Source organism: Rosa rugosa, chromosome 6, assembly GCF_958449725.1.
Source record: "Rosa rugosa chromosome 6, drRosRugo1.1, whole genome shotgun sequence".
NCBI classification, from domain to species: Eukaryota; Viridiplantae; Streptophyta; class Magnoliopsida; order Rosales; family Rosaceae; genus Rosa; species Rosa rugosa.
In genome coordinates, this window is record NC_084825.1 from 35,699,403 (window position 1) to 35,715,935 (window position 16,533).

The 16,533-nt window shown below is 36.8% G+C and overlaps 2 protein-coding genes across 2 annotated transcripts; one reads left to right on the forward strand and one right to left on the reverse strand.

Annotated features, from left to right (window-relative positions):
- The first annotated feature begins 406 nt into the window (after positions 1–406).
- LOC133714824 (DEAD-box ATP-dependent RNA helicase 8) lies at positions 407–6,872 on the forward strand. Its single transcript, XM_062141082.1, has 10 exons — positions 407–1,085; positions 2,621–2,681; positions 2,867–3,101; positions 3,340–3,578; positions 3,846–4,097; positions 4,191–4,371; positions 5,023–5,111; positions 5,218–5,291; positions 5,381–5,494; positions 6,387–6,872. Exons 1-9 carry the CDS (start codon positions 778–780, stop codon positions 5,457–5,459), a joined length of 1,518 nt encoding a protein of 505 aa, XP_061997066.1. The 5' UTR covers positions 407–777; the 3' UTR covers positions 5,460–5,494; positions 6,387–6,872.
- A 543-nt stretch (positions 6,873–7,415) lies between these two features.
- LOC133717242 (acetyl-coenzyme A carboxylase carboxyl transferase subunit alpha, chloroplastic-like) lies at positions 7,416–12,645 on the reverse strand. Its single transcript, XM_062143923.1, has 12 exons — positions 12,245–12,645; positions 12,060–12,128; positions 11,108–11,554; positions 10,904–10,978; positions 10,392–10,499; positions 10,147–10,307; positions 9,882–9,996; positions 9,583–9,737; positions 9,313–9,364; positions 9,163–9,231; positions 8,755–8,832; positions 7,416–8,553 (listed from the first exon to the last, which is right to left on the reverse strand). Exons 3-12 carry the CDS (start codon positions 11,480–11,482, stop codon positions 7,537–7,539), a joined length of 2,205 nt encoding a protein of 734 aa, XP_061999907.1. The 5' UTR covers positions 11,483–11,554; positions 12,060–12,128; positions 12,245–12,645; the 3' UTR covers positions 7,416–7,536.
- Positions 12,646–16,533: the final 3,888 nt, after the last annotated feature.

Below are 16,533 nucleotides of genomic sequence, written 5' to 3' on the forward strand. Positions count from 1 at the left end.
TAAGAAAATTAAAAAGAAATGATTCCACAACCCCACTTTTCTTTTTGCAATAACTACCACTGAATCTATTTTTTCTGCAATAACTACCCATTTTTCTATTTTTATTTTTTTAGAATATGTGATCGTAGACTACTAGTATGTAATTGACCCAAGAAAGAAATGCAGTTATTCATTATTTCCAAGTCAAAGTCATAAGAATCCCATTTTAGGACCCAAAAGCAGTATGACTGTGTATCAATATCATTATCCAATTTTATATTAGAAAAAATTAAAAAAATTGATGGGTCGGATCCACGGTGTAGATGCAAATATTAGAACATAGTGGGGGCCGTTGATGCAAAATAGACAAAATCAGTGACGCCCTAGCTTTACCCAAATAGAACGGTTTTTCCAACAACAAGAAGAAGAAAGAAGAAGCACTTCATCTCCTCTCCTCCTTTTCTCTCCAAAATACTCCCATGGTTTCCCAATCCACCAATTAGGCCCCCCCCCCCAAAATTACCTTCAAGCCCTTCAATTCCTTCCTCTCCCGGGCTCATTTTCCCTCTAGATCCGCCCCCCAATTTTCCCCCAAAACCCTAGCCTTTCGCTTTTATCTGTTCCCATTTTCGTTCTGATTTTTTTTTCACAGTCGCGCGCAGAGAATCTTTTGAGTTTGCGCTCCGATTTAGGCTTTACGATCTTAGAAAACCACGAATTAGCTTCGTTCCTTTTATTATTTTTTTTTTCCCGAGGATTTTTTTGTTTTAGGGTTTTCTTAGGGTTTGAGTCGTGGTGATGAACAACAACAGAGGGAGGTACCCGCCGGGGATCGGAGCCGGTCGCGGCGGCGGAATGAATGCGAACCCTCCGTTTCAGTCTCGGCCGCCGCACCAGCAGCAATATGTACAGAGGAATCTTTTGCCGAACCACCAGCAGCAGCAACAGTACTTTCAGCAACAGCAGCACCATCAACAGCAACAGCAGCAGCACCACCAGCAGCAGCAACAGTGGCTCAGGAGAGGCCAGTTGGGTGGTAGCACCAGTGCCGATTCCGCCGTCGACGAGGTTGAGAAGACTGTGCAGTCCGAGGCCGTCGATCCAAGGTGCGTGTGTGGTGTGGAAAAATTATGTCTTTAGAATTTGGTTGTGTTATTGTGCAATTAGTGAAATGAGGTTTGTTATAGGATAGGCTCGGATTCTAGTTCTAATTTTCGGGGATTATGATAATGAGTTTAATAATGTAGGGAGTTATTGTGTGTAAATGTGTTTGTCTGTGTAATGTGACCTGTGGAAGACCTTATCTGATGTTAAGTGTGGTGGATTTTCAATTGAAATAGAATTTCTTGAAAGTAGATTTGGTGTATGCTTGTCTTTTGACTCTTTTGGTGCTAAAACTGTATAAAAGATTGGAATTTGTTTTTCAACAGACTATGGTGAAAGTAAGAATGCAACTTTAATTAGCAAGGCCTAGTCATTGGTTTGGTTCTGTTGTAAATTTATTTAAAATTATATTGATAAGAAGTTGCATTGGTGATAAGCATTAACTATTATACTCTTTCTATAGTGGTATCTCGTTTAGGCTAATAACGGAAAACCTGATTATTCCTTCAGTCGGGATGCTTGGACTGTGATTCTACTAGGGTTTGTATAATGAAGAGTAGATTCTTTGTTGCACTTAGAGTACTTTCCTGTTACTGGCTAGGAGTCATGGTATTTTCCAGTGATAAGGTCTTTATATGTCTAATGTGACCTGTGGAAGACCTTATCTGATTCCTCTATCTGATGTTACTCTTGCTAGATTTCAATTTAGAGAAAATCTGTTGAAAGGGTGTTTGTTGTATGCTTGAATTCGACTCTCTTGGTGCTAAAGTGGTATGAAGATTGGAATTCATTTTACAATGAACTAGGGTCTAAGTAAGAAATGGTAGTTTTATTAGCTAGGACCTTAGTCATTGCCTCATAGGTTTGAGTTCTGTTGTCAATTGTTTGAAAAATAGATTTCTTAGTTGTATTGATAAAAGCATTAACTATTAGCCCTTTTTATAGCTTTCAAGTGGTATCTCGTTTAGGCTAATAATGGAAAACATAGATACTTACTTCAGTTGGGTTGCTTGGACTATGATTGTTACCACACTACTAGGGTTTTTCTAATGAAGACTACATTCTATATTCCAGTTATCATGAAGGACTGAGGAGTCATATTAGAGTAATTTATAAGGGATTTTTACCTTGGACTAGTTTTTACTCTTCATGTAGCTCTTCATCTTCTATGAACCATAAGGGAGGTTGTAAAATGTAAACATTAGATGGACTATTTGTTTAGAGGTTTTTATTAGAGTAATTTCTAAGGGATTTTTACCTTGGACTAGTTTTCACTTCCCATGTAGCTCTTCATCTTTTATCAGTTTTATGAACCATAAGGGAGGTTGTAAATTGTAAACATTAGATAGAATATTGTTTGGAGGTTTATATAAGTATTGGAAGTGTCTTTTTTTCCCCCTCCACTGCACAGATTTAATATAGTTGAGTGCAAAAGTGTTACTGTTTCTTGCTTTTAGTTGTTTTCGTATTTTGCGACATGTTTATATGCTCTACCTGCAATCTCATTTACCTCTCTTCTTTTACTTATCCTCTCTAGTTCGCAAGATTGGAAGGCAAGGTTAAAGATTCCTCCAGCTGATACGCGCTTCAGAACAGAGGTTTGTTATTTAACTCTGTATCATGTGTACTGTATTGTCAATGTAACGTTTCCTTATAGATTTTGGAGCATTATTCATGTGTCATATAGTTGATGAAGGTCACATTTATAAACACAATTAATGAATTAATCTTATAAAATGATTATTGTTGGTTACCTGAGCTGGTTGTTTATAATTTTCTTCAGGATGTTACTGCAACTAAAGGAAATGAGTTTGAGGACTACTTTCTGAAACGTGAGCTACTGATGGGAATATATGAGAAGGGATTTGAAAGGCCATCTCCTATTCAGGAAGAAAGTATACCAATTGCTTTAACTGGTAGTGATATTCTTGCTAGAGCTAAAAATGGAACGGGGAAAACGGCTGCATTTTGCATCCCTGCTTTGGAAAAAATTGATCAAGATAACAATGTAATTCAAGGTTTGTTATCTACGATCTAGTTGAATTCTTGCATGTGATTAGGTTTCAAAGATGTTAGTATTGAAATATTTACTGCTATTGTAGTCGATACTGGTAGTTCTCGCTATGCATGAATATAACTTTCTAGTGAAGCTGCTTATCTCATGAATGATCGATTGACCGTGATAAACCTGGAATTTGGATTAGTGTCCTCCTTATGCTCATTTACGAGTTCGCTGAGATTTTCTTTTTTCTACAGTTGTTATACTGGTTCCAACTCGTGAGTTGGCCCTTCAAACATCACAAGTCTGTAAGGAGCTAGGGAAGCATTTGCAAATACAAGTTATGGTTACTACTGGAGGTACCAGCTTAAAGGATGATATCATGCGTTTATACCAACCGGTTCACTTACTCGTTGGAACTCCTGGAAGAATTTTAGATCTTTCAAAGAAAGGTGTTTGCATCTTGAAAGACTGTTCTATGCTTGTTATGGATGAGGTAAAAACTTGACCTCTGGGAACTTAGTTATGAAAACTACATGTTTTCACGTCTTTGCTAAATTCTCTCTACATAGTATTATATGTAGGTTTCTACTTTAAAGAACTATTTGTATGGTTGATATTGTCTTAGTTAGCTGGTCAAAATTGTAAGTTAAGTGTCCTTCTAGTTACAACCTCATTAGTCTTAGCAGTTTGTGTGGTAGAGTGGATTAATTTAGCTTCCTGAGCTGCAGCAATCTATTGATGTGCATCTAATATCTTTCAGGCTGATAAACTTTTGTCTCCGGAGTTTCAACCTTCAGTGGAGCAGCTTATCCGCTTCTTGCCTTCAAATCGGCAAATTTTGATGTTTTCAGCTACATTTCCTGTCACTGTTAAGGACTTCAAAGAAAGATATCTGCACAAGCCTTATGTTATCAACCTTATGGATGAGCTTACTCTAAAGGGTATCACACAGTTCTATGCTTTTGTCGAGGAGAGACAGAAAGTCCACTGCCTAAACACACTTTTCTCCAAGGTTTGATTACAGATGCAGTTTTTATTACTCATATTTTCAATAAATTTTCATTTCCTGTGGTGTTTTCTTATTTACGATGCGTCTACTTTTCAGCTTCAAATAAACCAGTCAATCATATTCTGCAATTCTGTGAATCGGGTGGAGTTATTGGCCAAGAAAATTACAGAACTGGGCTATTCATGCTTTTATATTCATGCAAAGATGCTACAAGACCATCGTAACAGAGTATTCCATGACTTCCGTAATGGTGCATGCAGAAATCTTGTTTGCACTGGTATGTTGTTGATGTCTCATTCCTCTCTCTCTCTCTCTCATTATATTCCTTTGTAAACTATTAGTTTCTTTAAGCGCGACCGGGCTATGTTAGTTATTTGAAATTTTTGAAATGTTTATGTTGGCTTTGAATAATGTGTATTTTGTCGAGGGTGAATCAATTTGCTAGTATTGCTGGTTAATTTTTTTTTGGGTCATATTATAAATAAGCAATTTTTCCTTTCTGCAAGTTTGGTAAAAGACTTGCATTGGAGGGAAATAATACTATTTCTTGTATAAGGTGTTATTAACCTATTAAAATAGTCTACCAATGTAATAGTGCATTTGTGATGGACTATTTCATTATTCTTTGTGTATAACCTTGCTCCCATGTGGTATGGGTTCAAACCCTCTAAGTGTACCTACCAGGGTATTAGCTTTCTTGCCTCCTCAAGAATCTAGGGTTGGCCAAGATGCCCCAGCTTCAACCAGGGTCCACAAACTGGGTTGAAGGGGTTTCTGGTATCCAGAAAAGAAGTGTTTGTAGACGTCTTGATATTAATTTGAACCATATTGTCCTGTTTTCTCTGAGTTTATTTCAATTTGAGTTTTATGTAAAAAAACTTGAGATTTTGTTTAATATTTAGCTTCTTTTTCTGGGGCATACCTGCAGATCTATTTACAAGAGGAATAGATATTCAAGCTGTCAATGTTGTCATTAACTTTGATTTTCCAAAGAACTCAGAGACATATCTGCACAGGGTAAGAAGCAGTCTTTATATAAAGCAATTTAGAAAAGTGATGCAGTGTTTACATGAATCTTTCCTTTGGTATATTTCCTGTTTTAATGGTGTTATCTCACATGCAGGTGGGTCGATCTGGAAGGTTTGGACACCTTGGTTTGGCTGTAAATTTGATCACCTATGAGGACCGCTTCAACTTGTATGTATTCATTTCTTTCAAATCTAGTTTGCATCAAGACAGTGGTATTTTATTTGTAGTTTAACATAAATATGTTTTTTTTTTTACAGGTATAGAATTGAGCAAGAACTTGGCACTGAGATCAAGCAAATTCCCCCACATATTGATCAGGCAATTTATTGCCGGTGACCAGTAGTGGAAATCTTGCTATGCAGTCAATGATGGTAAATTTTGGACATGATTCTTAACAACCGCACATGTAACAGTGCATTTCACCGTGCTTGATTTCTAGTTCTGTTTGTTTTTGTCGGGCTAGCATGGTCAAACATTCTAAGATATATGCAAACATATTGTTGTTATGTTGAGATGGGGCTTATGTTGACAATCTCAAGTCAACTTTCTTAAAATGAGTGTAATGTCAGAGGTGAAATTTGGTTTCAAGCTTTGGGTGATTCTATACACAGTTATTAATTTTTTTATTAAAATTTTGCTTTAACCCTTCAATTTAAAGCCAATGTTGGCTGCCACTAAAGTCGGCAATGGCTGATAAAATTACGTCAGATTATTTATTTTCTTTTTTCTTTTTCTAAAATTTAGTGTTCTTTTTTATGCTTTGAGAATATTTATGTATATGTTGAGCAGAGCTTTGATGTTAGAAATTTTACTTTGGGATTACAGAGTAGTAGGTTGAGTAAAAAGGATCACTGAATCTTCAGAGAGCTAATTCAGCTAGTTTGTAGTCAGTTGAGAGATAGGAATAATGTTTTGGATGAGTATTGGTTCATGTTGGTTGGGCAAATATGCCGTGATGGCTGTTGTCTGGATCCTTGGATGTAGAGAAATACAAGAATGGGAATGTGAAGGGGAAGAGGTCGACAGTGTTTCAGTTTTGTCATCTTTATGGACCTCAATTTCTTCAGGATTCAGATTCTTTTTATTTTCCCCTTCAAATTCCTTTAAATTGGAATGCTGCTGTTAGCTTCACTGTGTGTGCATATGTTTCATTCGTAGGGTTTTTTTTTTTTTTTTTTTTTTTTTTTTTTTTGCATTATGATGATATTTCATTTATTTGGCAGATTATTTCATGTGATTAATTATGTATGTTCTCTCTTATAGGGGTAGAGGAGCTCCCTGTTCAAGAAGGTATAACACTGCGATGGGAGGAATACTATTCGGATTTAGGTTCTGTTGGACAGCTTTGGTTGATGCATTGTCCCGTGAATGCTTTTATTACTGCTGAATTTTCATGGCCGTGAAACATTTGTTCGACCTTGAGAGAGTTCTAGATTGGTCAATAGGTTCCAGATAGATACTGGGTCCAGTTCAGAGCTGTTGTTTTTATTAACAGACTGGTTTGTAGTACTTGGTGTTCGAGTTTGGCCGTTGGCCGCCGTTGAACTTCTGAAGGATAGCTTGTGCAAGCAGGAGAAAATAAAATCTGGGTTTCTCTACTTTGAGCCCTTGTCAGCTTGTTCCCTGCTCTAAATAGTTAATGTATCTGACCTTGTTTGAATTGTCGCTCATCTGCTGCTCCCTTTAACTTAGCTGTTAACTTGTTTCTATTGGATATATTTAGTCAGTAACCTGTTGTTTGTGACATTCTGTTCCTGCGTTTTTATGCTTGCTTTCATCTTTGGTTGGCTTTAGTCGAATTCTTAAGTTTTCATATTTTTTTAATTGTATCTCGTTTCTTTCTCTTCATTCTGTATAGTTTCTGGTCTTTATATCCTGTGGATGTCATTCACACTAACCATAAATTTTTTTAGATAATGCTCAAAGCCTTGAAAAATAATTACGACGATATTAAAGGAACAAAGAAAATAGGAAACCAGGAAAAAGAATCACGTCTGTTGAGATCAAACACAGGGACCTGTGGTTCAGCTGAGTTTGCTAATTTCTTTGCTGTTTCCTATGGTGGCTGTGTGTTCTGTTTGAAACATTCTCAACACCAGGAGACCGAGAATTGCTTAGAACAATTCCCATTTCTGTCACTTCGTATTGGTTTCTGGGTGGCAAGGTATCCCTAAGTTTACTGCCGATGATGATCATCATCATGAAGCAAACAGCTGCATTCCAATTTAAAGGAGCACATTTGCGGAAGCTTCTCTCTATGATGGCTTCTGCAATAGATTGGACCAAAAAAAAGATAACAAACCGCATACAAACCATAGTACTACAATAGCACCTCAACCGAGTACATCGCAACAAAAATTTACATAATATCTCATCTCCAAGTTCATGAAAGAGCATTACAAATTTCACTCTCTTAAAATCGGCCATTTTCAACACCAACCTTGTCTTCTGTAACACTATCCTTGGGAAGACCCAACTCCACTGTCAAATTCTCAACCTTCTGTTTTAGTGCTTCTACATCCAAAGTAGCAAGAATCTCCTCCTTTATCTTTGCTTCTGCTTTCTCTCTGTCTTCTGAGCTTGAGCCTTTCTCTATATCCGCCTTCAAGTCCTCTATTTTTCTACTAATACCATCTGTATTTATAACTCTCTCAATTTCCTCATATATCTCCTTATTTACCTTCTCTATCTTTTCCTTCAACTCTGGAGGGGCAGTAATCACATTTTTCTTGGCCACCCCAACAACCTCTAAGTTGGCTGCCTTTAAAACTTCTACAAGCTCTTTCTTAACTCCCTCTACTTCTTCAATCAAATCCTTATCCAGTGTTTCCCCTTTGGATATCTTTTCTTCAGCATTCTTCAGAAGTTCCATCTTGGCTTTTAGCTCAGCTGGAATTTTCTGATTAATCTCAGCCTTCAGTTTCTTCTTCCTCTCCTCCATCTCAATGATCCCATTAACCAAGTTTAGTTTTTCAAGCTTCTGTTTGAGTCCAAGGTATGCCCCCGGCCGCGACAAGTTGTGGTTAAACTCCTGCATTATCTTGTCCACTTTCTCTTTCAAGCTAGGATTGAGGGGCTGACTTGGTGTGTTTTGTGAGGCTGTAGATAACTCCATCTTCACTGATTCTAGTTTCTCTTGCAAACCCATTGAAATAAATGCACTGGTGATCTCCTTGTCTACATCTTGCTTGAGTTTTTCAATTGCTTGGCTTGTAATTGGATCAGATGGTCCCTTTGCTTCTAGGATCTTCTTCTTTAAAATCTCAATCTCGGACTCTATGTCAGCAGCCTTTGGCATGTTAATCTCAGATGGCTTCATGTTACGTTTCCTATTAGGCTCCACTGGAATGCCTTCTTGAAACCCTCCAATTGACCGGAACTTAAGTCTTCGATGCTGAAGTAACTCTTCTGTGCTCATGTTTTCCAATTCCTAGATACATATGGTTAAGTGGTAAGTTATGGGAAACATAATAGGAGTGTTGTGTGTCAGACAAAAGCATATGAATCTTGTAATGCTCATGCTTATGTCAATAAGCATATGAATCTGTAAAATTAGGCATTTTATTTAGACGGAAGTTTGTTCTTTCATGTTGCCCTCTATATATGGAAAAGATATGTACATATCAGTTACCTTTATTGACTCGACAATTGTATTCTTGATTTGTTGGGAAGTCCATGCAGGATCAGCATGTGCACCACCAAGAGGCTCCTGTAAGTAGAGCCGCAATCATCGGCTTAATTAGTTTATCCACAATCAGTAATGAAATTTACAACCAAAGAAGAATCTCAAGAGTTTTCAAATATGAGAAAATAATGATACAGATGTCAGACCCTTGAAGATAAAAAATCATTTGGTTCCATGCACATTTTTTCTTTAAAGATTTGATCTTTTAAAGTTCTCATCATATCAGACAAAGTTTAACTGTGTTTTGTCACCAATACAAGTGCACAAAGAATGGTGAATGAGAATATCAAATGCATACAACAGCTAAAAAAATAAATAACAAAAGCATATCAATCAGAAAGGAAAAGCACTTACAGGGATGATACCATCAGCAATTTTCAATCTGTAATGCTCTTGAGCTGTTATCCTTAGTTTTTCAGCCGCCTATACAATTTGGGGACTAAACTAGGATTAGAAATGAATAGCCTACATCGCGAATAGGGTAATACTTCAACTTTCCAATACCTTAGGAGCTGCTTGAGAAGATTTCCACAGTATTGCAGCACATGCTTCAGGACTGCACCAACAAACAGAGCCTCAAGAAATAAATATTGCAGAAATCATGGCATGAAATGAGGACAGGGAAGAAAAAAAACATGTATGTCCCAAATCAAGTAGATTGGCTCAATTAAAACTTGAAGAACTTGGATGAAGTGAAAGGGTCTATTATAAACTTTGATAAAATTTCACCTTTGAAAAAAATGAATTGTAAAATGGGAAAATAACTGTTCTCACCTTGCAACATAGAAAGCAGAATTCTCCAGCATAAACATTTTATTGGCACAACCAATGGCTAGAGCCCCACCTGAACCGCCTTCACCAGTTACGACTGTTACAACCGGAACTTTCAGGCCAAACATAGCCCTAAGATTATGGGCTATTGCTTCACCCTGCATAAATCACATATGTAAATTTTGTTGTATGATAGCCTGTGTTCAAAGTAATTCAATGATCCTAGAAAAAAAAAACACAAAAAAAGGAAGATCTACTACTGGTTGTTACTGTCAAATTAAGGATAAAAGTTGCAGACTTACTTGGCCAAGTTCCTCAGATTTGAGATCAGCAAAAGCCCCAGGCGTGTCAACAAATGTAACAACGGGAAATTTATGATGATCAGCATATTTCATCATTCTCAGTGCCTTCCGGTACCTGTTTACAAAGTATGGTTTATGTGAACATGGCTGCACAGCTAGTTTCAAATATCAACAACAACATAATGTTGACAAAGTATGCTCTAAATGCTTTAACTTTTATGCACCTTCTAACTATTAATCTGACCAAAGTCTTCTTGAAACATACCCGTGTGGAGTTGGCATTGCAAAGTTTCGAACAATATTCTCCTTCGTGTTTCTACCTTTCTGATGACCTATAAACATGTAGGTTTTGCCATCTATGCTCCCAAGACCAGTAACGATAGCTGGATCATCATAGCCTGCACGATCTCCATGGAGTTCCACCCACTATACCATCAAAAGATTAAAATGAATTAATGATGAGGTAGTGGTACAAGTAAAGAGTAAAAACTGATGTGATAAGCAAACTACCTTCTCTGTAATATTTAAAATATGATCAAGAACTGTTGGTCTGTTGGGATGTCGAGCAATAGATAGACGTTGAATTGGTGTCAAATGTTTGTACAAGTCTTTCAGGGCCTGTTAGGATTTGCAATTACAACACATTATCTAAATGCTATCAGTAATAGAATGATCAAAATCTTCCCAAGTTTAGAATTTGAACAGTCTAAAGCACAGATTCTCCTCAGCAGAAGACAAAAGATGAAATACTTTTGGTGACCATTACATTGTTTAAGAACAACTTGAGAAACAGTGTAAATGAAAATAACTCATATTCATTTGATGCAGTTTTACCCAGCAATTTCTTTTAAACTATAATTCAAAGTTAGAGTTAATGTAAGAAACATATATCTTACACACCAGAAATAAACTTAATGGGAAGAAAAGGAGCTACCAATATAGAAATCATCACATACTCATGCGAAGTGACATATAACAGCAAATTTGACAGAACATAGGGAGTGCCAGCTTGTAAACTCTACCTGTTGATACTTGTTCTCCAGTTGACCAATTTGATTGCTGAAGTCTAGACCAGTTTCATCAGCCATTCTACGTACCTGCCATAGCAAGATTTACTAATTAAATACCAAGTGTTTGGCAAGGAGCTCATGGTATGAGACTCGGTTTAAATGGATGCCGCATGCTATAAGGTACTAGTAATATACAATGAAACAAAAGCAACACACCTCAATGATCTTTTTCTCAAGATCAATAAGTGGCTTCTCAAATGGAAGTGTAACTGGCTTTGGCTTCTCAGTCAGTGGCTTGAAATGAGAGAGGTAACTCAAGTGTCCACTGCTGATGTTTGGATCCATGTCATCAGGCCATGGATAATCATACTTCTTCCCCTTTTTAATTTTTGCAAAAATACTGAACTTGTTCCAACTTCTGTTCCTATAGAGTTCCTTGGACCATATTCGATTTGCCCTTGTAAATGAGCTTCCAAGCAACTCACTAGTGAGAGGATTCCTTCCTGAAAATGGATGGAGCAATTCAAATCCACGATCTTCACCTCCTTTTCCTCTTCCACAGTTTCCAGCAATTAGTGATAAAGTGGTCATCTTGGTAAACAACTCACTACCTTCTAAATTAATACATCACACATGACCTGCCAATTGTTCACATGCTGCACTCTGCATTTACAAGCCCAATAAAACACTAGCTCAAACAAGCTACGCAAATTTCTCATACAAACATAGGAAGAAAAATAACAGATGGGAGAATTTTTGAGATTCATTCACCTCCTTCCAGCTTACAAATATTCAAAAGGGAGAAAAGAACTCCATTTGCTAATAATGTAACTAGCTAAATGAAAAGATAACCGCTTCTTTTCAGCAACGAAGTACAAGAAAGTTGAGGATAACAAATGTTTTTCTCTTTTGGAGCATTCTAAGTGATGCAATCTGCTCATTTCTTTCATTATCAAGAACATAAAAAAGATAAACTCAGAATTCTTACTAAAGCCAAATCCTCAATGAAACAGTAAAAGGGAGCAACAATCAGATGCAGACAAGTCAATCAGCATCCATCAACCCATATTTCTAGAAAAAGGGATTTAAGAACTCCCAAATGCTATTTCCTATATAAGGATAACAGCGATTACTCCATCTGTCTCAGAATCCAAGTCGATGATCTTACCTCAATATCCAAAACTACTTAGCTGCCATCCACATCAAACTTGTGCTTCACATGCTCAAGCATTCTCACCTGAAATACAATTCCAATTCTCATAAGAAAAAAGCATATGGGGAACCAACAATAGTTTCCTTTGTCTTCTTGCCAAGTTTTCTTAGAGAAGAAACCAAAACCAAGAAGATGGGTACCTAAGAACTAGAGATTCTGAACTTCTGTAGTGGGTAAAGCTGAAACTTTGTTCACTTTTGATGACCAGCAGTCAGTTCAGATAAACTGTTTGGTGCAGAACGTTTCTAGAAAGCCAAAAAGAGAACAAGGATGGATGGAATGGTGGCAGTGTGTTTTGGCTGTTTCCAGTTTTAAGCCCAGTAAAGTGGGAGAGTGGCATTAAAATAAAGCACAGCTCAGGTTTAGAGGGTGGTGTAAGAAGGGGATTGGGAGGTGTGATGCACGTGCTCTGAAGCTGGATTAGGATATATGATGCTCCGTGGAGAAGATATACACGTAGTCAAATCAGGATAACTTCCACCTATGCCGTGACCCACCTAGTCCTACTAAGCAGCCCCAACCACCGTCTCGAGCTCGAGTTAGCCTCCGACCTGTACGGCGGTGGCGCAAATATATATTTATTTTTGAGGAGGCCAGAAAATTAATGAATCCACGTTGCCTCTTCTCTCAATTAGCCACTCATGTCATGACACACCCCCCTCTCAATGAGTCGCCGAGAGTTTAAACATTTTTAATTGTTCTAGATGATGTCTGAGACACTGAGATACAGGTGACGGGAGAGCACTACAATGAGAACTTCATGAGCACTTTTTAATCATTGGTTAAGAGATTCACTTTTCGATTACATTACGATAAATCAACAATTGGATGTTTATATATGCATGAATATATTACTTGTGAAAATTTTCTTCCAAATTGTTAATCTTTTAAGATACCGAATTATATAAAATCAATAGACGAACCAAATCTATCAAACCTGAACCGTTTATATTCATATATGATAAATCATGATTATGGATATCTTAACAGTAGGCCTCATCATTTAGCCCTTCGGCCCTAAGCCCGCTCGGCCCGTAGGGCTGAAGCCCGACCCGGTCCTTGCATTAGGACGGGTCAGCCCTACCCTTTCTCAAATAGGGTAGGGTAAGGGTCATGCAAATGAAGCTCGGCCCTACCCTACTGCCCGGCCCGGCCCGGCCCTTTAAGCCCGCCCAATTAAGCCCTAATAATTTTCTATTTTTTAAATATGTTTCTCTTTAGTCTATAGCATACAACTTATCTATTTTTTGTAATTGATTTCCTAAGTTTTATTTTCTTTAATTTTTGTTTCTTTTGTTAAACAACAATTAATTTTGGGAGATTTAGAGAGATAGTTAATTGAATATAACTATCTTAACTAATATTTATAAATGTTATAACTTATAAGTTAATATATATATATATATATACAGATCTTATCCAGAGCGGAGCTCCGCTTTGAAATTAACGTGTGAAGTTCGAGTTTTGGGTCACTTTTCGATCGCATATCCACATCTCGACCGTTCAGTTTTTAGGTACTACTGTGTAGATCATCTCTGCAAATTTTCAGTCAAATTGATTATCGTTAAGGTATCTAACTCACTTAAACCAATGGATGGACTGAATCTGTCAACATGAACCGTACTAGCTTTAAGGAAGTTATCAATGCCTTAACGATCATCATTTTGGCTGAAAATTTGCAGAGATGATCTATACACTAGTACCTAAAAACTGAACGGTCGAGATGTGGATGTGAGATCGAAAAGTGACCCAAAACTCGAACTTCACACCGTTAATTTCAAAGCGGAGCTCCGCTCTGGATAGGATCTGTATATATATATATATATATATATATATATATATATATATACATATTAAATATGATCAACAAAAAACAATGAGTCTTGTATTACCTATATAACCATTGAGTCACATTTTGAGATAAAAAATAAAAAATAAAAAAAATATATTTCTTTTTGTTAAACAAATTAAGGCCCTTTTAGGCCTATTTCGGCCCTATTTGCCCCTATTCGAAGGGCCGGCCTGACCCGGCCCTTTCAGCCCTAGTGGCTCGGGCCTTTCGGGCGGGTAAGGGTTAGCATATTTAAGCCCCGGCCCGATCCTAAGCCCTAAAATTTAGGGTAGGGCCAGCCCTAACCTGGCCCATGATGACCCCTACTTAATAGTTTTCAATTTGGTTAAAAAATTGCATAAATAATCTACACATGAATATCTAAACATCTACCGGTTGATTTACGGAAATATAATTGAAAAGTTGGTCTCACAAAAAAGTCCTCATTTTAGTGGTCCCCATTAGAAGCTCTTCCTACATGTGAGTGTGTGACTATCATCAATTGCAACATTACAGTCCCCCTTTCATGTTGGAGCAGTAGGAAGCAAGATCATAGTGACGATGCAAATGTTGCAAAAATGATTGTTGGAAAATCTTTGAGCACCATGCACTCTTAAACAACATATGGCAAAATGTTGAGTTACTTAAGGAGAAAATTTTAGTAAAATGCAGTGGATTGCTATTGGCTGCAAGGACTCTTAGTGGTCTTTTACGTCATAAAAGAGTAGACGAATGGGAAGAAATATTATACAACAAGATGTGGATGAGCATCTTACCAGTATTGAAATTGAGCCAAAAGCGTAGCTACACACTAGCTCTGGCTGCAACCCAACCCAAATTTTGAAAAAACATTACTTTGTAGCTTAATTTTAATTTAAAAAATTAAATATTAAAAACTAGCCCACCCAAATTTCTATACTTAGCCCATATGTTATTAAACTTAGTCCATATGTTATCTTTTTTCTTTTTTTGGTCAGATATATATTATTTCTTTTCTTGAAGTATTTGATTTTATTTTATTTTCTATTATGCTCTAAGAGGCATAGTTGCATAAAAAGTTGCTTTTTTTAGTAAATTTGGTCAACATTTTTCTCTTTTTTCTCTCCCTGTTTCTCCGAAATCAATCAGCCCCAAACGAAAAGCTTTGGTTCTTATGCCGACTGCCGTTTTCCCTCTTCACTCTTCAGGTACAAGTTTATCCTCTATTCAAGAGTGTATGATAGCTCAATTCAATGATGGAGCTAGGATTTTAGAATAGGGTGGGATAAAAAAATATTTTAATAAAAGTTTACTAATTCCTTTAATTTTTTTTTTAAAGTTTTACAAACCACATCTTAGATTAAACACATATCAAACAATCAAATAGCTAACTGATTAAAAAGAAAATGAACATTATAACGTTTGATAGAAATTCAATAACAAAAGTCTAAGATAAAAGAAAACAAGAAAACTAGCGATACATAATGCATGACCTTGTTACTAATTTGGAACACTGGGTTGCAGGAAATTCATATACACCATCTTTTGGAGTCGAATCTGGATGAGAAACTCTTACTACTCATTCCGGGAGTGATAGCCCTGGGATGATAACCATAACGAGGATCCCCAAAATTTTTAGCCATGGGATGATAACCATAATGAGGATCCCCAAAAGTCCGTTCCCATGATCTGCAAAACCAACTTCCCCTCCCCTCCAACTTACACTTCTTGTCCTCTTTGAAAATTTCAACAAACCTAGACTTCCAATTAACACAACTTTGTTCTATTTTGGAGAAGGCTAAAGGGAATTCCTCAAGAAGCTTCTGCTTCCACAACTCATTGTTGTTAGCAACTTGATGGAGTGGCTTACAAACACATCCCACCTTGGCAATGTCAACACCACAAAATGACTCCAGAATTCTTATTTTAAAACAATAGCATTAATAATGTTTAACATGTTTTGGTACTGCCATTACATTTCACGGGTATTGTCCCATGACACTTCCCATGGTGCCAAACTGAGCATAGTCTTTAGATTGTGTTCTAATTGATAGAATATATATTTTGTTTAACTACTTAATTATCTCTTTATCCTTGCCCTTTTTTGTGTTTTTGTACATTAAAATAGTTTCAATCGTATCATAACTATAAGAAATTTATTTTCTTAATAGTATTTTCGTTTGCAAAAAAATGTCATTTTTATAGGAAGCATAGTGAAGCATTTTGTGAGTCATTAAGAGTTTAAGTGATTGAACAACTCCAAACAAGACGAATCCATGATCTTAGGATTGAACAAACTCCTAGAAGCAACCATTTAATATGTCCCTTGGTAGCCTTCAATTCTTTAGAACAAAATTTTGGTAGATGCAACTCTAGGGCAACTCTAGCCTTCAATCATCCCGTCAAGAATTTTAGCTGAATAGAATTTCTAAGTTGTTTAATTTGGGAAGAGCAAACGCCATCTCTTTTCTCCCACCTAATTCATCGTCTTCCCTTCCCTTCCATTTCCAAATTCACCAAAATCAACCTTTCTCGACATGTTAGTTCATTCTCATCGAGACTCCATATATGTTGCTCTAAACTGAATTTTTTTCCAAAATTTTAACACTGTTTTCTATT